The following is a 26,545-nucleotide window of genomic DNA, read 5'->3' as shown; positions in this document are numbered from 1 at the left end:
TAATTAAGGTGTTGTGGATGGTGGGAGAGAGTCACAAATCTTTTTAGTCCCAGAATCAGTCTCATGGCCACCTTTTATAGAAGCTGCAATTTTGAATAGGATATTTAGGAAGGTCAACCAATAGGACATTACAATAGTCCACTCTAGACAGGATGAGCGCATACCGTCACACCATGCCAGGGTCGACCCTTGTCCCTGCTTCAGGGCCGGTCGCTCCACACACTGCGCGACTCCCCGTGAGTGTGCCAGGCTCCACCGCTGCTGCCTCGAGTTCGCCGCTGCCCTGCAGCTGAGCGTTTGATTTTTCCTTCGCCGGTTTTTCTGCCCGTGTTTTGTCGCCGCTCCCGCTAAGTATTGTATTTTATTGCTACGTATTGTATTCTGTTCTTGTATTTTGTATTTTGCCTTGTCTCTGTGCTCATTGTACTGCCCGTTTTTGTCCTGTGTAGCTGCCCCCTCGCCCGTTTTTCCCGCTCTCCTTTCCCCCCGCTCCCCGCCGCTGCTCCCCTGCGGCCCGCCCCCTTTTCCTTTCTGTACCCCCATTCGCCACCCTGCTCCCGCCTCCCAGCTGCTCCTCCCTCCCACTTCGCCATTTATGGCGGAGTCCACGCGTACGCGCAGCGAGCACGCGCAGCGAGCACGCGCAGCGGGCGCGCCGATTGTACGCCAAAGGCAAGCCCGTCTACGCCCGTCCGTGCTTGGACCGCGCCCAGCGCCAGGACCCCTGGCCCCCGAAGATGCCAGCCCACAAGATGAACTTACGACGCTGCCACCCTCAACGCACTCAAACCCGTCCGGAACCCCGCCTGCTACCGAGCCACCCCGAAACGAACCCACGGACCCTTCACCTGCCAAGCCTGCAATTTCACCTGCCTCCGGACCTGCACCGCACCCTCCAAGCCGACGAGCACCAGCAACAACCACCTCAAGTGCATCCTGCTCAACACCCGCTCCGTCCACAGACACGCCGTCGAACTCTGGAACCTGCTCGACACAACATCACCAGACGTCGCCTTCCTCACGGAAACCTGGATGAACGCCTCCTCAGCGCCCGACATCACCATAGCCATCCCAGACTGATACAAGATCACCCGGAAGGACCGCGTAAACCAGACCGGAGGAGGCATCGCCATCGTCCACAAGAACACCATCCGCATCACAACAAACCCCGACGACACATTCACCGCCGCCGAGCACCTCCACTTCCAGATACACACCGACCCAAAGACCACCCTCAGAGGCACCCTCATCTACAGACCCCCGGGACCACGCACACAATTCAGCGGAGACATTGCAGACTTTATCAGCCCGCATGCCCTCACCTCCTCAGACTACATCCTCCTAGGGGACCTCAACTTCCACCTGGAGAACAACAATGACAGCAACACCACCACCCTGCTGGACAACCTCGCCAACCTCGGACTCAAGCAACTGGTCAACACCCCCACCCACTACACCGGCCACACGCTTGACCCAGTCTTCTCCTCCAGCAAGTACATCTCCTTCAGCCACTCCACCGGACTCCATTGGACTGACCACAGCTGCGTCCACTTCAGCTTCAGGAGAACCACGACCCACCACCACCCGCAACAGGTTCCCCGCAGGAGCTGGAGCAAGATCACCGCCGACCAGCTCACCACCTCCCTCAGACGGAACCCTCCCGCCAGCGCAACGGACCCCAACGTAGCAGCCCGCATCTTCACACAGTGGCTCACCGACTGCACAGATGACCTCGCACCACTGAAGAGCCCTCCCAGCAGACCCGGCAGCAAGAAACGCTCTTGGTTCACCGACGAACTCAAAAACTCCAAGAAGAACTGCCGCACCCTCGAGAAAGCCTGGCGCCATGACCAGACCACAGAAAACATGACTGCCCTCAAGAACGCCACCCGCATATACCACCAGCTGATCCGCACCATCAAAAGGTCAACATTCAAAGAACGACTGGAAAACAACACCCACAACAGCAAGGAACTCTTCAGCATCATCAAAGAGTTCTCCAACCCCAGCGCCGGAAACAACGACATCACCCCCTCGCAAGACCTCTGCGACTCACTCGCCTCATTCTTCCACCGCAAGATCGCCGACATACACAACAGCTTCGGCGCACCAACCATGCACCCAACCACCGAACCAACGCCCCCCACCACCACCATCTGCAACTGGACCCCGGTCAGCATCGAAGACACCACCCGCACGATGAACACCATCCACTCCGGATCACCAACCGACCCCTGCCCCACCACGTCTTCAACAAGGCCGACTCCATCATCGCACCCCAACTCCGGGACATCATCAACTTCTCCTTCACCACCGCCACCTTCCCGGAGAGCTGGAAGCATGCAGAGCTCAGCGCCCTACTGAAGAAACCAACAGCGGACCCCACCGACCTCAAGAATTTCCGCCCCATCTCGCTCCTCCCTTTTCCTGCCAAAGTCATCGAGAAGACAGTCAACAGACAGCTCGCCGCCTTCCTCGAGATGAACGGATCCCTTGACCCCTCGCAGTCCGGTTTCCGAGCCAACCACAGCACTGAGACCGCCCTGATCGCAGCCACCGATGACATCAGATCCCTGCTCGACAACAGGGAAACAGCGGCCCTCATCCTCCTGGACCTCTCTGCGGCGTTCGACACTGTCTGCCACCACACCCTAGTACAGCGCCTCAGCAACATCGGAATCCAAGAGAAGGCATTGGAGTGGATCATCTCGTTCCTCGCCGGCAGAACCCAGAGAGTCCGCCTCCCCCCGTTCAGATCCGAGGCCACCAAAGTCATCTGCGGCGTACCACAAGGATCATCACTCAGCCCGACCCTCTTCAACGTCTACATGAGCCCTCTCGCAGCCATCGCACAACCTCAACATCATCTCCTACGCCGACGATACCCAGCTGATCCTGTCCCTCACCAACGACCCCGCCACCGCCAGAGCCAGCCTACACGAAGGGATGAAAGACGTCGCTGAGTGGATGAAGAACAGCCGCCTGAAACTGAACTCAGACAAGACGGAAGTCCTCATCCTGGGATCAGCCCCCTCCGCCTGGGACGACTCCTGGTGGCCCCCTGCCCTGGGCACCACTCCCAAGCCAACGGACCACGCACGCAACCTGGGCTTCATCCTGAACTCCTCCCTCTCGATGACCAGACAAGTCATCGCCGTCTCTTCATCGTGCTTCAACACCCTGCGCATGCTCCGTAAGATCTTCCGATGGATCCCCACCGAAACCAGGAAGACGGTCACCCAGGCACTCGTCACCAGCCGACTGGACTACGGAAACACCCTCTACGCCGGAACCACAGCCAAACTACAGAAAAGACTCCAGCGCATACAGAACGCCTCCGCACGACTCGTCCTGGACATCCTCCGACACAACCACATCTCCGGCCACCTGAGAGACCTGCACTGGCTCCCCGTCAGCAAGAGGATCACGTTCAGACTCCTCACCCACACACACAAGGCTCTCCACGACCTGGGCCCCAAGTACCTCAACAACCGCCTGACTTTCTACATGCCCACCCGCCAGCTACGATCGACCAGCCTCGCCCTCGCCGCTGTACCACGCATTCGCAGAGCCACTGCCGGAGGAAGATCCTTCTCCTACCTGGCAGCCAAGACATGGAACTCCCTCCCCATCCACCTTAGGCTGACCCAGGACCATCTCTCCTTCAGGAAGCAACTCAAGACCTGGCTATTCGAGCAGTAGCAGACCCCTCCCCCCAGCGCCTTGAGACCCTACCAGGTGAGTAGTGCGCTATACAAATGATGGGATTGGATTGGATTGTATCGTTCCATGCGCATTGGTAGGGATCCAGATGTTGCTGCCCTTATTGGACCATGCCTAAGTCAGTCATGGAAATAGCCAAATTAATGCAGTGGTGAAGGTTGTGCTTGCTTCAATTTGTGACTACAGGATTACCAGAAAGTACTGACGCTGCAGATGTGGAAGGGCTGGTGGGCTGTTGAGGCTCAGAGCTTTTAAATGGAATCTCTATGTTTAAATGCCCAATGGTTGGTCCCCAACCTTGTATTCAGAAAAGAGAACAACAGCGCCCTCTACTTCACTCATTGATTAGACTGATTATACTCTGAAGGGGTGAACAGCATTGATGCAGAAAGGGCCAGATCCATGCAAGATTTTCAGAAAAACGGCTGACTATTTAGTTGAGTTCCATCTGGGTTCGATGTATTAAATTAGGTTATGTTAATATCTGGATAATCAGTCTCGAGTCCATCGTCCTAAACCTACATTGTCTACCCTTAGTAACAGGTTGCAGTTCTCAGTCAGCAGTAGGGGGTATGTTTATGACGGTCAATGCCAAGGGACATTAATACCTGCAGCGCCCATTTTCCAAAATATTTTCAGGGGCAGGAGCCCTATTACGCCTAGGGCGCACTTTCTCTGTTTGCGCCACGGTGCACCTTCAAACAGGTAAGCAAACAGGGCAAGTGCGCCCTATTAGGTTGAACCCGCTGCCCTCAGAGCAGCTGTGAAATAACGCTGCTTTGGGGGAAGCATTTAATGGAAATACATAACGGCTGATTTAAAGCCGCTCCCTGTTTTACATTGTAGGTGGCATTTGCCTGCCCTTTAAATACGGGAGAGTGATCCCCTTGCAGGCAGTGCAGAGGGCTGCCATCAGGGGGCGCACTGACACTGCACCCCCTTTTTGCGGTGCCCTGTCAGAGCACCTCCTGATAGCTTCTTTACCTCTGCCACGCAAATAAGGGAACGCTCTATTAAGATAGCACTGGTGCAACATATGCACCATCTGTATTACAGAAGGGGCAGCACAAGCGTATGCGGCCCATTCTGTAATACCAAAGTACCCTGTACAGGCAGGTTCAAATGGCCGTTTCGCCCCCAGGGCACTTCTGTAATACGGGCACAGGTATGCCAGCTCCAGAGTGATGCTCCTGGTTGGCAGGAGAAGCCAGTAGGCCAGTGCATCAGTTTGGAGATTTGGACCTGTATTAAAGCAGCAGGGATTTCGTCATACAGTCCCTTAGTATGTGTCTTAAGGCGATATACCCTACTGAGCAAAGTTTGTAATATGTTGCCCCTAGACGGAAAATTTACTTTTTCCAGTACTATTGATTTGATCTCATCCTCACTATGTTTGTTTTCCAGAAAGTGGACCTTATTACAAACTTCACAGACCACATGATAGTATGCCTTTGGACGTGTCAGGAGATACCCCTCCCTATCGGTTACATTTATCATTGCCCACAATACTCTATCTCCAGGCTACGTCTCCTGCTCCTTGAGTTCCTCTGGTTGGTTCGCCATTTCACTATTATTTACTATTATTCTTATTCTAATGAACCCTTACATGGGAAAAGGAAAAATTAAGAAAACCCTTGTTGATCACTTAATGAACACGCAACGAGGCTATCCGTTTTTCAAATAAACATTATAACCCCCTTTGAGGTATTTAATTAACACTCAAAGTGATTATTTGGTTTTTAACATTATAATCTCAATTTTTAGTCAAATATGATCCTGAACATTCTTGACAAAATCTCTGTTGAACCTTTAATAGGTTAAAGTGACTATTACTTTTCTAGAAATTCCAGAATCCCATTGGAGAATTTTTTTTAGAGAATTATCCAGAGTGTGTATATACATTAGACACGCCAGACTCTATTTCCCATTATTTCCCCAGCGTTACATGACCACGTGCTTTCCACCATTTTCTGTAAAATGCACAATCCATAGTACTTTTTAAATGTTTTCAATGTTTAAGTGTTTGTCTACAAGGCCACCATCATCGATCTCCTCCATGAGGCCCTACCCTAGTTTACTTTAGAGCACATGATGAAACTTTTGATGAGATATTGTCTGCAGGTCTGTGTGCATTCACAACCCACACAAATTGTATACTGATGTGCAGTGTGCCATGGAGTGCTCTCTGACGTTCTCTCATATGTGCTTTTTACGAATTTATTTTTGAACCACAATAAAAAATACCCACATGTGCAGCATGATTCTTTGCCTTCAACTGGAATTCAGCTGAATTTTGGGGGCACTGCCTCCTTGTGATACTTCTTTTGCTTATCAATTAAAAATTGCCTTGTGTGTCGTTTTGTTTATATGTTACCATAGGACCTCCCAAGGTCACGCTGATGAAGCGTTCCTTCCATTTAGCAGGAAAAAAGGAAACATATACCAGATGGAATTGTGTGAGTGTATGTCTGCTGTTTGTGTAAATTGGATAATATAGTATCCTAGGGAAGAGGGATCCCTGGTCCTAACGATAGCCACTGACACTTATGGGGCCAAAGGCTGAAACAAGTTGACCCACAGATGCAGAAGTAGTCATGACTCCGAGACATTGCTGTAGCTTTTAACCATCTTGTTTCTTTCAGACCAGAATAAAGGTAGTTTCTGACTAAAGGTCACCAAGATTTTTAGCTCTTATAATCCTGGATCTCAACCCCCATCCTTCATCCATAAGTGCTCCTTATAGTCCCATAGGTGAACTGGCCTACCACCAGAAAATGTCCCTGGCGAGCAAGGATGGCAGATGATGAAGCCGACACCCAGGGGATGTGTGAGGCCATACCTTTCAATTTGTGAATTGATTCTCAGAGCACAATAGAGAGATCAATATGTTTTGGGTCCTATCTTGACAAAATTAGGAAAAACTATTGCTTGGTCTTCATAAAAAGGAAAAAATCCTTTTGTAGACCTCACTGTGTCTCATTTGCTCTGCAGAGGTGGTCTAATTTGTTCAGCCCTGTGCTTTTGTACCATCCAAAGTGGTGAGCAAAGGGTTCAATTAAAGTAAAGCTCACAAGAGAAATGGCGCTTGGTTGTTGACTCAAGGCAACACGTACGGGGGGGGGGACTCCTGCGTGGCTGGGACTGGTTGCCTGTTTACCGCTGAAGCTGCTGCTGCCTGGACACAGTCCCAACAGCGGTTTACCTGGGGTTCTGCCTTTTCAGGAGCCTCTGTTTGCAGAAGATAAACTAATCTAAGATCAAACTGCTATGCACAAGCAGGAGGCGGGCACCTATCTCTGAGCTCGAGACTCCTGTTCAGCGAATTGTTCTCATTAATTTGCTTTACGGCTCATCAGCGACGCGTCATAAATCTGATCAGGGCGATGGGAGGAAGAACAGAGCTGTGGAAGCCATCCCAAGAGGTCAGCCAGACTGATAACATTTAAAATAGGTAATGCCTGCCTCCTGGACCAGGCAGCTCCTGCTAGTTTCTATGATGAATGTTTGCTTTTAAACAAGAAGCGATTGATAATTAATGCATTAAATACCAGCTACAGGAACTAATAAAACCAGAAGTTTATTTTGATCTCTAGTATGAAATCTTATGTATGGTTTAATGGGGAAATGCGCACACCTGCTGCAGGTATGCTGATGCAATTACCAATCTGTCACGCTTGGCTGATTATGCAGAAGAGTGTACCATCTCTGCAAAATATACCGGGCGTAGGAGCATTTTAGCACAACGACAGAAAGCCATGAGGACTGCAGGAGCAGGAGATGCATTGTAATAGTTGTATGACAACACATCCAGGGCAATGTATTGATCTAACATTATTTTGCTTCCAGTACATCGCCTACTTCTACATTGCTAAGCATAGGGTCTGATTACAAGTGGCCTGTTAAATTGCAATCCCTGTGCAGATGATCGATGGGCCTCATGGTTGATGGAAAAGACCCGGGGACGGCCGCACTCTCCAGACTCCAAAACCATATGGATAAATTATTAATTTATTAATTTTGTAAGGTGCTAATCAACCAGTCCTGGATGGTCCAGGTATCCAACACCCTTGAGGATTTCTGGAAAGTAGGATGAAAGCTTTTGGAAAAGTGGGGGACTTGATTAGCAGCAGGGTCGGACACATAACCCAAATTAGCCCTGGCAAATTCTGTCAGACCAGTCCCCGTACAGTGTTTACGAGCGCAGAGAGCGAGCCTGTCCACTAGAAAGGGGGTTTGGGGGTTTCTCCTGCCAAGAAAAAAAAATGGGAAAGAATTGTGCAGTCTAATACATATTTGTCATTATATATTCAATTCTATGAGCTTTTAAAGCACAGTAAATGATGACCTTACTGTGAACCAGGGTTCAACAACCTTTGTTGGGGCTCTTCAATGACTTCCTCACTATCACCCTCCATAGCCGCTCTCTCACATGTATTTCATTTCTTTTATAGCACCTCTCATATCTGTGTAGAGTGTCAGTGCACTTTACATCACACACACATACAGAGACAATGAATCATACGTGTGTAAAGCAATGTATAGAAAATGTTGCATAAGGCAAAGGGGACTGCAAGGTGTAGGATTCATGCCATCCATACTGGTAGGCACTTTTTAAAGAGTGCTTGGTCTGGAGAAGCATATACCCAGGATCCAGAACATAACACAGTGGTTGTCTTTATTAGTAAGAATGTTTTTTTACTCAAGCAAACCTTTTTTATCAACATCGGGATAATAAAAGACTGGGGGGAAAAACATAACTCTTTAACTTGTACCATGCAGTTTGATGGCAGTTCATAGCTCACTTTGCTAGATTACAATTGTAACTTATGAACTGCGCAGTAACAAAAGAATCTGTGACAAACGCAGTAGTAACCCACTGCACTACGCATATAAAATATTGTTCTTTGATATGCATGGTACACATTCTTTGCAGCAGGCATATTAACAGTATGTGCTACCTTAGATGAGTCAAAACTGCCACTAGGCAAAACTCCCATCTCTCTTCAGCAGGTACATTAATCATCAGAATTATTTTGACACTTTTATCTTTGCCCGAAAACTGTTGGATATACAAGTAACTTTGCAGTGCTTTAAAAACTGCTGCACTTTAACCCCCCCCCCCACCACCCCTCTTCCGCCGCCCCTTCCAGTTTCCAGGAAACGCCCGATGCCCGGTGAACCTTGGTTAGCATAGGCACGGATGTGACCTAATCGTAGGAAGGAAGGGCTGTCACAGACTTATCATAGCCTTCTTAGCAGGCAAAGCGGAGGTACAAACTTTGATGCGTTTATTATCAAATGCACGTAAATATACGACATACAGTGCGTGTTCTTATATATAAACTGCACATTTAAATCTGTCTGTCTGCCACAGCAAAGACGTGAATGGATTCAGGCCATATATGGGCATACATTAAAATACAATAAAAACAAACTGTGGAATGTACAGTTTGCTGTAAGGAGCCAAGCACTGTCCTTATCTTTTATATTTGGCAGTTATCAGCTTAATGCCAGTGATGTCGCATTATGTCAAATACACTTATTTCGGATAGATTACAGAAAGTGTACCATGTGACGTGAGTGCAGTTTTACCTGTGGGTACCTGAGAGATTATTAATCATTTTATGTTTTTGTCAGTACACCCACGCACTGCTGCCGAGAAACCTGTCTCAATGCCCCCACCCGCTGTGCGCAAGCTCCTACCAGCATCTACTTTTATTTCACTATTATGTGCTAAAATGTCTCCATAAAATAATTGTGGTGAGAAGTGACCACTCACCAATGTTTCACTCATGTCTTACTATTCAATAATACTCTCACTGTGTATCTAATTGACGCCTCTGACAGCACATGCACATGCAAGGTGTGCTGATCACCGCTGAATAGTAGGAACAAACACGTGGTGCGCTATTCACTTTTTGGCACAGATAAAAAATATGTCCGAAAAACATGGCAGACGATGTGGATAATGTATTTCAATAGTCCAACAAACATTCAAAATGCAATAGGTCTCGCCTTTGATTAAGTTAAAGCCATTTGCTAATGGTATTGTATAGCAAAGCAAATGGCTTTAACTTAATGAAAGGCGAGACCTATTGCATTTTTAATGCTTGTTCGACTATGGAATGTTGGCAAGTATGACAATACATTGGATTATGGGCATGTCTTCTTCAAATGTTAAAAAATAACAGCAACAAGAGCAAATGATTAACCTTGTCGCTCCAAGATATTTGACTAAAGACCCAAGGGACTCGCTGCATTTGGTCTAAAAGTTCTAACGTTGCAAACACAAGACTTAATTGTTTGACTGCAGGATACCTGCCAGGCTATATGACAGATATGTGAAAGTTCCTCCAACCAAAAAGTAAAATAAATAAAAAGAACATGAGCAAGTATCATCGCAGCTTGACAGCGTTAAACAATACGGTTGCGAGTGTACCTAGTACCTTTGAAAAACAGTTTAAGGGGGTCCACTGAAAACAAATGACATCAAAGTAGCATGCAATGGAATTTTTTAGACAGTGCAGACAGAAGCAATCAATTGTCAATTAAAATTGGGTAAAGTGCCACAGAACGAAAATGAAAAAGATATACGTGACAAACTATTTTTGGGGAAATAAACAAAATGATACAGTCAGTAAGACCACTCCTTGGGGCAGGTGGTACCCAGGACCTCTGGACGTCGGCTATCGATTACCTAGCCTGTCTCCAAGTGTCAAGGATAGCGCGGCCTGGACACCCGCCTAGAGCCGCGGCCTCTATTTATAACCCCTGCCGCCCCGAGCCCGCCATACCCGGCCAGTCTGCTCTGTGCCCACTCAGTGTCCTCTTACACCCACTCTTTCCACCCTAGCAGCCTCGCACCCTCCACCCACGATGTGGAAACCAATAAATCCCTGATGCAGGAACAGGCCATGCGGAGTGAAGGTTGGAAGAAAAAACACAAGTTGCGTAGCAAGTCTTTCCAAAAATCGTCAATGCCGCCACCCTGTTCCGGACTCCTGACAGTTGCCCCGGGGCACTCCAAAGGCCAAGGGGATCCAAAATTAACCAGCACTGCGTACGGAGGGGCTAGTTTTATTTACTTGCATTAAGTGTAGCCTCTGCCAACTCCAACTAGTATGTGTGTGTAAACCTTATTATGGGAGTCGAAAAGAGAGACTGTAAAGATAATGTATCCTTCACTATGTATGAAATTAAATAACAAGCTTACACTGTATCATAACCTACCAGCCGGCCCAGAACACCCGACCTCCACTCTGACATCACCGGGCGCATCCATCTCCAGCAGCCTTCAGCGCTGAGAGTAAGGCGAAAGTGAAAGTGCGCTGAAGCGTTGTGCCCACACAGCAAACGTGTGCACATCTCCTGTCCGGGAGCGTGGAGGCACGGCAAAGAGGAGTCCAGGCGCGTGCACATGCCCTGTCCGGGCAGGCACGCCGAAGGAAGACAGGGAGGGAACCAAACATGCTTTCCTCCCAATAGAAAGCACAAATTTGGCAAGCGCGCCAGTAAGAAGCGTGAGTGGAGCTTCCACCCTCGCTTCGCAAGCCAAACCGATGACAATAGGATCTTGCCAGGAGCGGGCAGCGCATGCGCTACATCGCTAGACGAGACCTAAAAATGGTGCTATGGTTGTTGCCACTGTCAAAAAGAATTGCCCACACAAATGGCTATTGATGAATAATTTGAGCTGCCCCATCCAAAATGGCTGCCAATATGGGGAAATTCACCATGCAGGTACAGGGCTGCCTCCACCCAACATGGCTGCTGTAAATGAATGCTAAAAACAGGATGTGCGGTGCAGACTCCAGGTTTCCTATTAATACGCACATGCTGAGGAGAGCACATGCACACACGGAGGAATGCGCACCAAGTGCTCGCCTTGAAGATCGCACCGTAGAGGATCGTGCGAACAGGAGCTCGTGACAAAGTTTGTGTGCTGGAGCAGTGGCCCAAAATCCTCAAAAATTAAGAAACAGCAAGTGCACCTCAGGGCCCACTGCACTCCCCCCGACACAGATGGAGAAAACAGTACCTGGGAACAATAAATTGCTGCCCCTGACCCGTTCTTGTGATGCAGTGCCAAAACCTGGGATGCTGTGTAGGGACTGGAACAGTGTGGCACTGGAACACTACAGACGAGGATGACCACAAGCTGGGTGCCTCAGTGCTGGATCATTGCCACTCATAAGAAGACGCAACAATGGTATATACCAGTAGGTTTATTACACCATCAGCACAGCAGAGAGCCTGGCAGCAATTGTCGGTCTCGGAATCCCCCTCTACATTCTCTCCTTCAGAGCTTTCCAATCCTTGAGACATGAGGATTGGAATGAGAACCCCATAACCATCTCTCTAAGCATAATTTACTAAAACCGGAAGCATAAATTAGCCCTCACCTGCAGTATAATTCTAGTGGCTCTTGCTAAGATCGTGCGTGGCACGGGGTTGGCTACCAGGCTCTGTGGCTAACCCCCTGCAAGTAGCAAAACGCCACACCGCGCATGGACTTAGCACAGCCCTCTCCCATAGCTACTTCGGGCCCCAGGGACTCCATCCCGAGGCCTTTTTTTTAAGGGTTAGTGGTGCAAGGCAACCCTTCCTGGGCCACTCCTGACCCGGAGTCCCTATCCCATGTTTGTAAAGAGGAGGGGGTGTGAGCTTCCCCTCCCTGAGTCAAAAAAGACCCTGGGGACCCCAACGCCTGGAGCATTTCAGGGGAGGGTGCAGACACCCCCCCTCCTGAGGCAATAGTGGACCCAGGGACCACATACTCTGGGGTCATTATTTAACTATAGGAGCAGGGAACACAACTCCCCTCATCAAGCCTTAATAGGTTCTGGAAACATCATGCCCTGGGGCCCATTGCCATAATTAAGGGGAGGGGCAGTGGCGGCTCCTGCGCTAAGGCGGAGGAGCTTCGCCTCACTGCTCACGGAGCAGTGTAAAAAAAACAAATGATAATAACAGAAGATATTTCTGTTATCATCTTTTTTTTTTCAGCCAGGTTGGGTGGGGCTGGGACGTCCGGGAGGAGGAGTAGTTGTTGCACTCCAACTCTCGGGTCGGCCAACCAGTAATACGCACTTTGCATGTTCCCCACCAGGCTGCATTATACAGCCTGGTGGGAAACATGCCCTGCCTCCCATTCCCCGCCTGAGTGCCCGAGTCATGGCACTGAGATCAATCACAACGCTGCATTGCTTGGCTTAGGGGAGGGAGCTGTGTGCTTCCTGGTTCCGACAGAGAGGCAACAAAGGATGACAAAGGAGAGACGGCTTAGGACTGGAGAGGTGGCGAGGAGGTAAGGTGCTTTTTTTAAAAATGTGTAATACCCCCCGCACCCGACTCTCCGCTCTTGTCCCCTGCCAGCCACTACTGGGTGGGGCTGTGTGTCTGCAGTTGCAGCTGCTCCGGCGTAGCAGAAGTGGGGCAGGGATGTGAGGAAGGAGGAAAAAAGGGGGAGATTTTTTTTTTTAATTACTTACTTGCCAACCAGCTGGCCGCTGCCTCTCTTCCATCCTCTCTCTGGCTTCTGTTGAAACAGGAAGCACAATAGGCTCCTCTAAGCCAATTCACAATGCTGCAATGCCGCAGAAGGCCTACCAAACATTCATGCACACTTAGGAGGGTACCACCACTCCCCCGCGCAGCGAGCCCCGCCCCACAAAACTGCCCCTGCACAGAAAAATAAATGATAATAACAGCGTTATCATTTTTTTTTTGCTGTGCTGAAAGGCAGTGGGCGATGCTTCTCCACCTTAGCAGAGCAGCCGCCCCTGTGTGTCTCTCCTACCCGAGCCTAATTAGGCCCGGGGACCTCGTCCCCTGGGGCCGAATGCCATAAATAAGGGGAGGATAGCCACATAGCACAACTTTCCAAACCTCAATATGCCTCAGGCCCCCATCCCTCAGGGCCCATTGCCATAATAAAGGGGATGGGGAAGTGCACCCCCTTCCCAGGACTATTGTGGTGCCTCCGGGCAACTCATCTTCCGGGGCCTCTCTCAATTATAGGTGGCTGTCCTGGTGCCCACCCAGGACACTCATCAAGTAGCAAGTTAGGGATGCAGGGGGAGCCCCAGAACCCCTGCGGCCATAGCCGGCTTCCTGCATACTGCGAGAGCCAGCACTGCTTCCACATGGCGGGACCAGATATTTCTGCAGGTTCTGGCTGGGTGGGAGCAGTCTGTGTTTTCCTGCCCACAGGAGTGCCGACAGGGAAACAAAAGTCTTCTCTCTCCCAGCGGGAGCATTTTTTCAATCTCCCGCTAAATGGGAGCAGACTTACCTTTGTCCTCCTGCCGGGAGGGAAGGCTTGTTTGCTCGCACCCAGTGAAAGATTTAAAAATGTTGCCACCTGGTGGGAGCAAACATATGTTTCTCTGCCTGCACTGATGCGGGTAGGATAAGTACTGTGTCCCAGGGGTGGTCTCCACAGAACACAGTTTGGAAGCTGGCCCCGTGGTATGGAGTCCCCATGGCCTTGAGATGTTTATGGGGAGGGGGCAGGGTTGAATGTCTGAAAAATGCCACCCCTCCATCCAACATCTCCTTTTGTTTGCTTTGTTTGCCCTAAGTTGGCAGGGTATTCCCAGACGTGGGTCCTTTGCTCACGTTGCCAATGGATTCAAGCTAGCCTGGCTGATGAGGGGTGTTACCCCAAAACTAGTCCCAGGATGCTTGTTTAAGGTCCATGGTAGACCTGGCTTTGCAGTTCGGCCTTGACTGTTCCCATGAGGAACAGGCTCAAGACTGATTTGCATATGGCCGGGTCTGAATTGGGGTGGCAAGTGGGCTAAAGAACGATGATGGATTCAACCCAGATCCGTGACTGGGGGTGAGTGTCTGAAAGGTTCAGTGCTCCATTCATCACCTCCTTGTGTTTGCTTTGTTCGCCCTAAGTTGGCAGGGTATGTCCAGACGTGGGTCTCTTGCTCACTTCGCCACTAGATTCAAGCTCGCCTAGCTGATGAGGGGTTTTACCTCGTAAGCAGACCCAGTATGCTTCTTTCCGGTCCAGGGAAGACCTGGCTTGGCAGTTCGGGCTGGACTGTTACCATGAGGAAAAGGGTCAAGACTGATTTGCATATGGCTGGGTCTGAACTGGGGTGGCAAAGTGATCTAAATAATGATGATGGATTCCACCCAGATCTGTGACTGGGGGTGAGTGTCTGAAAAGTTTCAGCGCTCTGTCCATCATTTCCTTGTGGTCATGGGGAGGGGGCGCACAGCCCCCTTCACAAGTAGTTTAGTTTGGCCCCCTCCATTTGAAATTTAGTTTGAACGAGAGCAGTGGGGTTCCCTGGGCCAACTAAGGCTTGGGGAGGGGGGCAGCATGGCCCCCTCCGCTTATGGCTCATCAATGTAACAACTGCAATAGGTCTGCTAAGTTTTAGGAAGATTCATCAAACAGCTGCAAAGTTGTTGAGAGACAAAAATCTGAAGAATTACTATCTCTGGTAACATTAACTATAACTACAGAGTGGTATGACAAATTAAGCTGTGTGACTATGCCAGTTTTGCCAATAAATTACGATCTGCTGCAGTGTGCGTCTTAATGCTTTGGGCACCTTTGGTTGAAAATAAATGACACGACCATCCTCCATGAAGACAGCACCATCCTTTTAATATGTGAGGAGCCTCAGGGGTATGGAACCTTCCAAGCCTCTTTGTCGGAGCAGCAGATGGGCAGGAAATAATTGTGGACTGGCGGCGACATGCAGAGGCCCACTGGAGTGCTAATAATATATATATATATGTAATATAAAATACATTTTGGGAGCAACGGCGCAGAACAGAGTAAGGCTTCAATATAAAGGGAAATACTACATGTCCCACAATGCAATACTAATTGTACTCACCTATGAGGCCGCACTGGGAGGGAAAAAGAAGAAGCTAATCACGTGGCTCTGCATCTCAGCCTGTGACCAAGGACCAGGAGGTCTGAAACGTGTATGGCATGACAAATTAAGCTGTGTGACTTTGCCGGTTTTGCCAATAAATTACGATCTGCTGCAGTGTGCGTCTTAATGCTTTGGGCACTTTTGGTTGCATATATATACATCTGGGCATACCCATTCCTACTTAGGGAAACAAAAGCAAAAACAACAAATGATGGGTGGAATGCTGAACGATGCAAACATTCACCACCAATCACAAAGATCTGGGTTTCATCCATAGTTTTTTTGCTCACCACACCACCCCAGTTTGGACGCGGCCATATGCAAATTAGTCTTGACCCTCCTCCTCATGGGAACAGTCCAGCCCGAACGGCCATGTCAGGTCTTCCCTGGACTGGAAACAAACATCCTAGGACTGGTTTTGGGGTATCACACCTCATCAGCCAGGCTAGCTTGAATCCAGTGGAGCAGTGAGCAAGGGACCCACGTCTAGGCATACCCTTCCCACTAAGGGTGACAAAAGCAAAAAGAACAAATGATGGACGGAATGCTGAACAATACAAACATTCACCCCCAGTCACAAAGATCTGTATTTAACCCATTGTTTTTTTCTCACCACACCATCCCAATTTGAACCTAGCCATATGCAAATCAGTCTTGACCCTCTACTCATGAGAACAGTCCAGCCCGAACTGCTAAATCAGTCCTTCCTCCCTGAACGGGAAACAAGCATCCTGGGACCAGTTTCGGGGTATCACCCCTGCAATGGCAGGCCTGAAACGTATTTAAAGATCTACTTAAGTGGGTGGCACAATTAGTGCTGCAGGGCCACTAGTAGCATTTAATTTATGGGCCCTGGGTACATGTAGTACAACTTTACTGGGGACTTATAAGTAAATTAAATGTGGTAATTGGGTGTAATCCAATTCTATCATGCTTTAAGGAGAGAGCACAAGCATTGTAGCACTGGTTAGCTCTTGTAAAGTGCAAAGAAAATAGGTTCAGGAAACAGGAGGGTGAAGGTAAAATGTTTGGGGATGACCCTGCTGAAAGAGCCAAGTCCAACAGTTGGCCACTGTTTTTTATAAGGCTTTCCCAAGCCTTGGTGGATTTCATATCACACAATAATGTAATACTTGGATATGGTCTAGTTTAGGCTACATGCAGGCAGTTTTAGCTGAGGAGATGGCAAGTTTGTAATATGTCCTTACTTCACTTGGCTTAATTAGTGATAGGGCCTATTTAAAGTTTTTCCATTAGTTTCGTGCTTTCCTAAATCTGCTTCTTGCTTTGGCTAGGAATTCTGAAAAACAAGGTTTTTTAGTTCTATTGCGATAAAGTAAGTGTTTTTCAAATCAATCAATACCATTGGCAGCACCTTTTATGATTTTCACATATTCACAGGTAGGGACTTTGATGCTCCTGTTTTTGCCGAAATGTTCAAGCTTGGGAGAGAGAGGCTCTTGAAGGGCAGCTGGGTTAAGCTTTCTCAGTTAGCAGGCGAGTGTTTTGGATTTTCCAGACTTGACTGAGTGGTGATGGAGTTCGTGAACATTTTAAAAAGAATAGGCCGGTGGTCAGGTCAGTCAATATCCAAAGGGGAAAAGGAGCATTCAGTATCAGAGTCAACAACTTTGAAGTATAGTACTATGCCTGTATAGTGGGTGGGGTGCAGCACCAATTGCCTCAAGTTGTGTAATGAATTTAGGGCTACATGTATCAAGTATTTTTTCTGGTCGCAAAAAAAAAGCGTTCTGGTATGTATCAAACCCAAACTGTGATTCGGTAGCATATTACCGAATCACAATTTTGGTTTGCGACCAAATATCAATTCGGTATTTGGAAGGGGTGTCCCATACAAATATCGAATTGGAATTTTATGTGCTAATGTTTTGAAACTACCGAAGTGTAGTGGTTATTCATTCGCAAATGGGAAGAAGTTCCCTCAGGACCCCTTTCCATTTGTGAATGTAAAAATAAGTTTGTTTATGAGAAGGCAGCGGTGCACAGGACCACTGCGTCTTTTTCAACAAAAAGAATTTACAAAAAAGTAAACTTTTATTTTAAAACACATCCCATTTTCTTTTAAGGAAAATGGGATGCATTAAAAAAATATATATATGATTGCTTTATTTAAAAGCAATAACAGACATGGTGGTCTGTTGGCCTCAGCAGGCCACCATCCCTGTGATGCCGTTGATTCTTAATGGGTCGCAATATTCATGAGGTAAGTCGTTTTGCGACCCACTAGAAATCGCTAAATGAAAGTCTATGATTTTTTCATACATTAGGAATAACAATTTCCTAACTGCAATTAACAGAAAAACGCAGTTAGGTGAATGTTGATACATATGACCATTTTTATTTCAATGTGACAAAATGTTTGTTGTTCACTTCAATGTTGAGACTGCCTAGAAATATTATATTAGGCGAGACATGCCATGCAGCTTTTCTGTTATAAAATGACTTAGATTTTCAATTAATTTGCAGTTGATCTTTTGGTGGATAGGAGATTCTGTGTGTATATCATTTAACAATGCATTCCTTCACAGATGCTGAGCCATCTGTATTCCAGCGGCATTATGCTTCTTTTGAAGAAAAGTTCTTCCAGATGTGTGAAAAAGAACTCACTAAAGTCAATAATTTTTATGCAGGTTGGTGCTTGTGTTACCTATTCCTTGTCAAATATTGTGGTCTGGATGGCACCTTAAATTGGCAGATGTGATCACAATCACGAAGGTAAACCCACACGTGAATAAATCTGTAAGTCTAAGTTGAATGTACACTTTTGTGTAACTTTACTACTTTTGGCTGTTCATACTTTACAAGTGTAAATTTACTCCACAGTGTAGACTCAAATGTCCGGGAGCCAAATTTATGAGTGTAAGGTTACAGCCAAGAGGGAGCAGTAGTAGGTCCAGGGCCACACATGTTAATCCACTGTTACTGCAACACCTTCTCATAGCAAATAATAGAGGCAGAGACTTAAAAAAGAAACCCATGGGAAATAATGAATTCGCCTTTTTACACACATATGTATGCATATAAAATCTATTTAATGTTAAACGTGATATATTTTAAAAATAAATATTATTTTATGATAAAATATTTTAAAAACCTTTTAAATTAAAAAATAGATCTATTTTTAATTTGTAAAAAACAAATTAAATGAATTTAAATGTATTGTATATATAACATTGTGTAATCTTATAAAATATGATATATAAATGTAAACATTTTTACTTTAGATGAGATTTAAAAAAAATATTCTAAAATGTTAATTTAATAGAGTTAAATAAATGTAAATTAATTTAAAAAAATAATACAGAGTTAAGCTAATAGTTTAGTTTTTAATGTTGCTCTTCACTTAAAAGAAATACATAAAATTAATTTACATTAAATTTAACATAAATCATATTTTTTTTCAAGTTTAAAAAACATTGTTTTCAATTTTCCCTACACTTTACTATAGAGATTTATGTGCTTCATTTTCATTGGCATTCGTACATTAACTTTGACATGATAAAAGTAAATGTTTCAAAAATATATAAATTGTGTGTGTTGAAAAATATTTTTGCTCAAAAGAAAACGCATTAACATGCCCACCAGCGGTAAAACAGTGAATACAAGCGCTTAATAAATCATCTGTTCACTCTACACATTCACATTTGATTAATAGATCTTGCAAGTTTCATGGTAGTGAAATCAATCTTGAAGATAAGCAAAATAATTACAAGACTGACATCTTATTAGAATGCTGATTTCTCAAAAACTACTAAATGGATTTACATTGCTGAAAGCAGATAAAACGTTCATATGAAATGCCAGGGAAAATAGGGAAATCTTTGGGTTTCAGGTGTGGTGTTCCTGATTTCACAGTAATTCCCAATTTTTGTGGAAACCCTCATCCATGTATGTGTGTGTGTGTGCCCATCAATCCATTGACTAATCCAAATTAATTCATCACCTAATCATTATCCATCTATCAATCAATCCATCCATCCTGTAGGCACCTTCCAATCTATCTATTAAGAGACACCCATGCATTTACCAGTGCATACCTAACCCCCCCACTCAATCCACAAAGATACTCTCACTAAAACAATCCATCCTTCCAGCCACATCACATTCATCCATTCAGCCATCTGTGATTAGTCTTGAAATGTATGCTTCCTTTTAGAGGCTGTTTACCTCTCACCATTGTCGTTTCATTTACTTACATCTTTTATTAGAGTTTGATGGACAAGTACTACGTCAAAATCATGGCAGATGCCTGGTTCCTCGTATTACAAGTACTTTATAGTCAATGAATGGCACTCTACGCCTGATGGGATATTCACCAAATTGTGTACAGGTCCCCTGTGCGCCAAACTCTAAAGAAGCCCTAAGTGTGCTAATGCTGCAAACATGGCCTTGAAACGCTAGTACCTCACCATTGAAGTCATGCTGATGCAGTAATGTGCTGATGAGGACAGTATTGAGTGGTGCATCCTTTGTGAGGGTGTACATGCTGTTAGGAGGATGCATGGGGTTCAGCGGTATTGCTGAGGAAGAGAATAAGGATTTCAAGAGTTCACTCAATCAATGGTTTGTGTATTTCCTTCACATGTAAAGAAAAGCTGGCAGAAGCTCAACGGCGGCTGACAACTCTTGAGACAGAGTTGGAACTGGTCTCCGAAGCTCCCGGGGAAGATGCCAGCAGCCTTGGCAAGCAGAAGAGACTACTGCGCAGACCCTCCAGCCATCGAGCCCAACACAAAACCATGTGCGACCTGAAGCTGGCCTTCAGTGAGCTATACCTCAGTCTGGTGCTGCTGCAGAACTACCAGGTGAGGAGGGTGTAATGTTGCATGCAAGCATTGAGCACTAGGACCTCCTCGGCTGAGGAGGCGGGTTGAGGGTGGGATAAGCGGGAGGCGGAGTCACGCCCAGGGAAAGGGCAGTCGAAAGCAGGATTCGGTTAAGGAAGGTCGCTAATAAATAAAGTCAAGAGAATCCTGGCCCTGCGTCTGTGTCCTTTGTGGCTAGGACAATACAACTGGCAACGAGGGTGCCATGGCCCATGCGGTGTGGGTGCGTGCCTTGAGAGTGCGGCTGCCAGGTGGGGCTGTGCGAGTGCGTGGAGCGTTTTCAAGGATTCATGTGGCGCGGCTCGGGAGCCTACCCCGACCGTGTTCATTGTGGCGCGTCGTGATCCGGGTGCCGACCCCGGTCGTGTCTGGCTCGCTACCGGCCTGAGGGGTAGTTGAGAGCCCCCCGACTTTGGAGTAGCGATGAAGAAGTGAGGGACACCTGTGAGCCCCCCTCCCAACGCTGGAGCAGCGTGGAGGTCCCACTTTACTGCAGTGGAAAGCGATCTGGGTGCCCACCCCAGTCGCGTGTTGCTGAGCCCCAGTACCTGTGGGTGAGTGCCTTCCTTCGTGTTCGGCTGCTGGGTGAGGTCCGGTTGCTTGAGGAGCTGCCGCCGGCGTGTGAAAGGCCAAATCTCGTGGGGCGCGAGAGTTCGTGGCGGCCATCTTTAAGTCAGGCGCCTGCACCAATCCCCTGCGAGGAAGTTCCGGTGGCCATTTTGAAGTCAGGCGAAGTTCATCAAAAAGCATCAAGCACTGGTAAATGCAACTGAAAAGTGCCTAAAAGACATCAAGCATTGGTAAATGTCACTGAATAATCTGAAATTCATCAAGCACTGGTAAATTCAACTGCAAAGAGCCTAAAAGACATCAAGCATTGGTAAATGTAACTGAATAACCTGAAAGTCATCACGCACTGATAAATTCAACTGAAAAGTCTGGAAAACGCATCAAGCATTGGTAAAGTCAACTGAAAGGCCGCTTCATCACCATGTCTACTTCACCAACTCGTCAAGCAGGTCCGGCGCAAGCCAATGGTGGACATATGGGGGTGCTTGGAGTGTCATTTCTGTGTCCACCTGAACCTTTGGTCCTCGAAACGGGAGGAGGTATGGGTCTTCGGTGCAAGGAGTAGCTTGAGGATTTTGAAGACTTCATGAAGGGTTCGCATGTGACGGACGCCGGTCAACAGCTGATAGCACTACGTAATTTAATAGGAAAAGACGTCAGCCAAATTATAAAGGAACTACCTGCAGCCGATGTGGCATCCTACGCTGATGTGTGTGAAGCCTTGAACCGGAAATTCTTGCACAAAAAGAACCTTGATTATGAGAGATACACGTTTAACCTGGCGGCTCAAGAAAAAGAAGAGCCCATGTGCGCTTTCATCACACGCCTTAGACGTCTGGCACGCTATTGCGAGTTTCACTCTTTCTCAACCGAAGATGCCCTTCGTCTGAGGGTTATTGAAGGCTGTCAGTCTAAATCGCTAAGACGGAAACTGTTAAAGAAAAGCTATTTGCTGGACGAAATTGAGGAGATGACAAGGGTGCATGATCAGGCTGAAGAGCATGCCAAAAAGATGGAAGCAGGGAGAAATGACAAGCGTGAACAAGCCTTCAGGCTTCAATCTCGCAACACACGTAGATATTCTCCAGCAAAGCAGAGGGCATCCCGGTACAAGATACAACAGCAACCTGTGAACCGACGACATCGTAGCTCCAGTCGAAATAACAGACGGCGGGAGCGTCATCTCAAATGTTATCGATGTGGCTATGATTTTCCTCACACGGACGGGTGCCCCGTTATGGGTCAGGAATGCAGGAAGTGTGGAGGGGAGAACCATTTAGAGAACGTATGTGGAACCTACAGAAAAGACAAACAGAGAGATCAGGAAAGGTCATCCCGACCTTCAAGCACGCGTCACCAGGCCAAAGCAGTACGTGATCACAGAGACTCGTCAACAGGATCATCCCGCTCCAGCTGTCAGTCTCACCGAAGTTATCGATCCCGACGCACGTCTTCTCCAGAATCAAGGTCACTGTCTCCCATCTCGCAGGACAGTGATGAATACGTGTGTATGGTCGCTGACCCCGACCGATTGAAGAAATATCCTCCGCTCAGCATCCAAATCGGCACGCACTGGACCAAATTTGTGATGGACAGCGGAGCTTCTCTCAATTATATACCAGTGGCGGAATATCAGAGGATGAAGTCACCCCTGCAACTAAGCCCGGCTCATGTGAAAGTTTACACTTGGATGTCCAAAAAGCCACTCCCTTGCTTGGGAAAGTTCTCAACGCACCTCACGTATCAAGATCGCACAATTCCTGCCTACATCCATGTCATTAAAGGGCCAGAGGCTGACTGCCTTTTGAGTCTTCCGACTGCTGAGCGGCTAAGACTAGTGGACATCTTGTAAAAGGTTGATGACGAACTTGATATGGCTCAAACATTTCCAAAGCTATTTGCTGGCCTGGGAAAGATGGCTCATTGCAAAATTCGACTACACATTAACGAACAAATAACTCCTGTAGCTCAACACCATCGGCGGATCCCCTTTATCTCCAACAAGCAGTCGAACAGGAGCTACAGGATCTGCTCAAAGCTGACATCATTGAAAGGACAGATGGACCTACACCCTGGGTTTCTCCAGTAGTCGTCGTGCCGAAAAAAGGTGAACCTGACAAAGTCCGTCTGTGTGTTGATATGAGGGCGCCCAACACCGCCATTGAAAGAGAAAGACACCCAGGGCCATAAATCAGTGACATGATTACTTCACTCAACGGAGCAAAGATATTCTCCAAACTGGATCTCAATAAAGGTTACCACCAACTGGAGTTACACGAGCAGTCGCGCTACATCACAACTTTCCCAACCCACATTGGTTTCTTCCGGTACAAGAGACTCAGTTTTGGAGTGTCTTCTGCTGCTGAAATCTTTCAAGAAGCCATTAGAAAAACGATTCATCACATTCCCAATGCCCTAAACTACAGTGATGACATCCTGGTTTATGGGTCCACAACACAAGAAAACGACACCGCCCTAGAACGAGTCTGTCATGCACTAATTGAAGCCAACCTCACGTTAAATAAAGCCAAGTGTGAGTTCCATAAGTCCACTTTGAAGTTCTTTGGCCATATCTTCTCCCAGGTGGGAATGAGACCAGATCCAGACAAAGTGGCTGCGTTGAATGACACCCCCAGCCCTCGGGATGCAGGAGATGTTCGCTCCTTCTTAGGGATGGCCAGCTACTGTGCCCGGTGTGTCCAAGACTATGCAACCATCAGCTATCCTCTGAGACAACTCACAAAACAAGGTCACCCGTTCCAGTGGTCGGCGGGATGTGAACAAGCCTTCAACGAAATTAAAGCGGCTGTGGACTCAGCCAACAACATGGCTTATTTTGATCCGAAAAAAAGACAGAAATCACTGTAGACGCCAGTCCCGTGGGGCTGGGAGCCATTCTAGTTTAATATGACTCTGAAAGTGACGAATGATACATAATTGCCTATGCCAGTAGAAGCCTGACTGAGATGGAGAAAGCATATTCACAGCCCGAAAAAGAAAGTCTGGCTGTTGTTTGGGCCTGTGAGCATTTTCACATCTTCATATACGGGAAACATTTCACACTAATCACCGATCATCAGGCCCTCATTACCATCTTTGGCAATCCTCGAGCTAAGATGCCACCGAGAATAGAACGTTGGGGCCTTCGCCTCCAAGAAGACACGTACACAATTGTGCACAAGCCCGGAAAAGCAGAAAACCCTGCTGAATACATGTCAAGGCACCCCAAAGAGACAACCAAGGGCAGATCGTCTGTAGCCGAGGAATACATATGCTTTGTGGTGGATCAGGCCTGACCACCAGCAGTCCCGCTGGAAGCCATCTTAGATGCCACTTGTGAAGATGTCACTCTGCAAGACGTAAAGCGCCGTATACAAAACAATGACTGGAGACACTTAGATGTCAACACTCCAAACAGCGGAGTTGACAGACGTGAACTTGCCGCTTTCAAGCACGTGAAGGAGGAACTGTCAGTAGCCACAAATAGCCTGCTCTTACGAGACAATCAAATAGTCATCCCGAAACATTTACGGCAAGGCATTATCAATTTGGCACATGAAGGCCACAGAGGCATTGTGGCCACCAAGAGAGCTCTGAGGGAGCGAGTATGGTTTCCAGTGCTAGACCAAATGGTAGAGCTCACATTGAAGGATTGTCCTCAATGTCAACTGGTCAGTCGACCTGATCCTCCCGCACCACTGCAAATGTCCCGATTGCCAGAGGGTGTGTGGCAGCATTTTGCGGTAGACTTCTTTGGGCCATTTAAATCTGGACAATATATCCTGGCTATCATGGATGAGTACTCACGTTTTCCGATCGCACAACTCATTGTGTCAACAAGAGCTTCCAGTACAATACCTGTTTTGGATGAAGTGTTCGCTGCCTGGGGCATTCCCAAAATAGTGAAAACGGATAATGGGCCTCCGTTCAACAGTCAAGAGTTTGCGGACTTTGCCAAGCATCTCAACTTCAAACATCGCAAAATTACACCTCTGTGGCTACAGGACAACGGAATGATTGAGAGATTCATGTCTACACTAAAGAAAGCCATTCAACAGGCTGAAGTGTCGCGGCAAGACATTCAAATGGTCCTAAATGAAGTCCTGCGAGCTTATAGAAACACGCCCCATTCCACTACCGGCAAGTGCCCCGCGACCCTAATGCTGGGCCGGCCGGTGCGCACCAGAATACCCATGGTTGACTGGAATGATGGAGCAGTATCCCACGACTCTGACCCAGATGACATAGCTGGCACTGACCGACTCAAGAAGGAGAGAATGAAGACGTATGCAGATCGTCGTAGAAGAGCTGCACCGTCCTTGATTCACGAAGGTGACTGGGTACTAGTGAAACAAGAACAGCAAAAGAAAACCGACTGTCGTTATCATGAGACTCCACTAGTAGTCACCAAACAAAAGGGAACTGTTAGAAATGGGATTTCTGGTTGGCTAGGGCTTGCGGCAAAGCCAGGCAGAAACCACAACTCTAGTCAGGGCTGGGGAGTTACACGCCAAAGATAACCCCTGCTCACCCCCTTGGTAGCTTGGCACGAGCAGTCAGGCTTATCCCGGAGGCAATGTGTAATGCGTTTGCGCGCGCACCCAGCAACAACACCCAAGGCCCACCACAAAAGAAACTCCACACAAGGTTATATATAAAAATAGCCTTTGTATTATACCAAACACACTAGATAATAAATACACACTTTACACTGTGCCAACTGGCACTGGGCGGAATTTACAGGGGACTATTTACACAAGACAGGGCCATATGGACCACTGTCAAAATCATCACAAATCACCAGATTGTAAATGTAGAAATGTAGAACAAATAATAAATGTAGCGCACAACCAGTAACCATTGGTAATAGGTAAGTACCACCTACGCAACCCTAACTATCTTAGGAAAATATTACGCAGGGAACCATGAACTCACTAGTATCCCTATACTAGGTAACACAACCTCCTAGGTATAAAAATACATCTAGAGGTGAAAACAGCATAAAGGCAGGGCACATTGCGCAAAAGTATACATGTTAAAATAACCATGCACCCTAGGGGAGGGCACAACACAGGAAAACTGTCCCCAGGCCAACTTGGCCTTTCAGGGGCTCAAACGCCGTTTGTCCACAGAGTCAGGGCGGGACTGCGCAGGCTGCGCAAGCCAAAGCGCGAAGGGGCACAACCTAAACGGTGCAGCTGCCCACTAAGTGCTGGGCAGCTGGGAAAATGAGCCGGGGCACCACTGTGCCTTTCAAAACATATATGTCACACGTGGGAGCCTCTCAGGGCTCTAAAACAATTATGCCCCAGTCACGTTGGAGTCTGTCTCTGGGCTCTTGAAGAATAAGGCCCCCAAAACAGCGTGGGAGCCTCGTGGGCTCTAGAACACGAAGATGCCCCCAAGATAACGTTGGAGCAGCCCGCTGCCTTCCGGGGCCGCTCTTATCACAAAAAAGGATTGCCCCCGTATGTTGGAGCCTCACAGGCTCTAAAT

At 47.5% G+C, this 26,545-nt stretch overlaps 1 protein-coding gene across 1 annotated transcript in view; it reads left to right on the top strand.

Moving 5' to 3' along the window:
* Positions 1-26,545, top strand: part of LOC146868713 (solute carrier family 53 member 1-like) — a 401,652-nt gene that overhangs the window by 182,882 nt on the left and 192,225 nt on the right. Inside the window, exons 4-5 of the mRNA XM_085624148.1 lie at positions 18,205-18,283; positions 20,244-20,458. Coding sequence (XP_085480274.1) covers positions 18,205-18,283; positions 20,244-20,458 — 294 coding nt within the window. The remainder of the gene's footprint in view (positions 1-18,204; positions 18,284-20,243; positions 20,459-26,545) is intronic.

Source organism: Triturus cristatus, chromosome 1_2, assembly GCF_964204655.1.
Source record: "Triturus cristatus chromosome 1_2, aTriCri1.1, whole genome shotgun sequence".
NCBI lineage: Eukaryota > Metazoa > Chordata > Amphibia > Caudata > Salamandridae > Triturus > Triturus cristatus.
The sequence above is the reverse complement of the archived record's forward strand: the minus strand, read 5'-3'. Positions and strand labels throughout refer to the sequence as shown.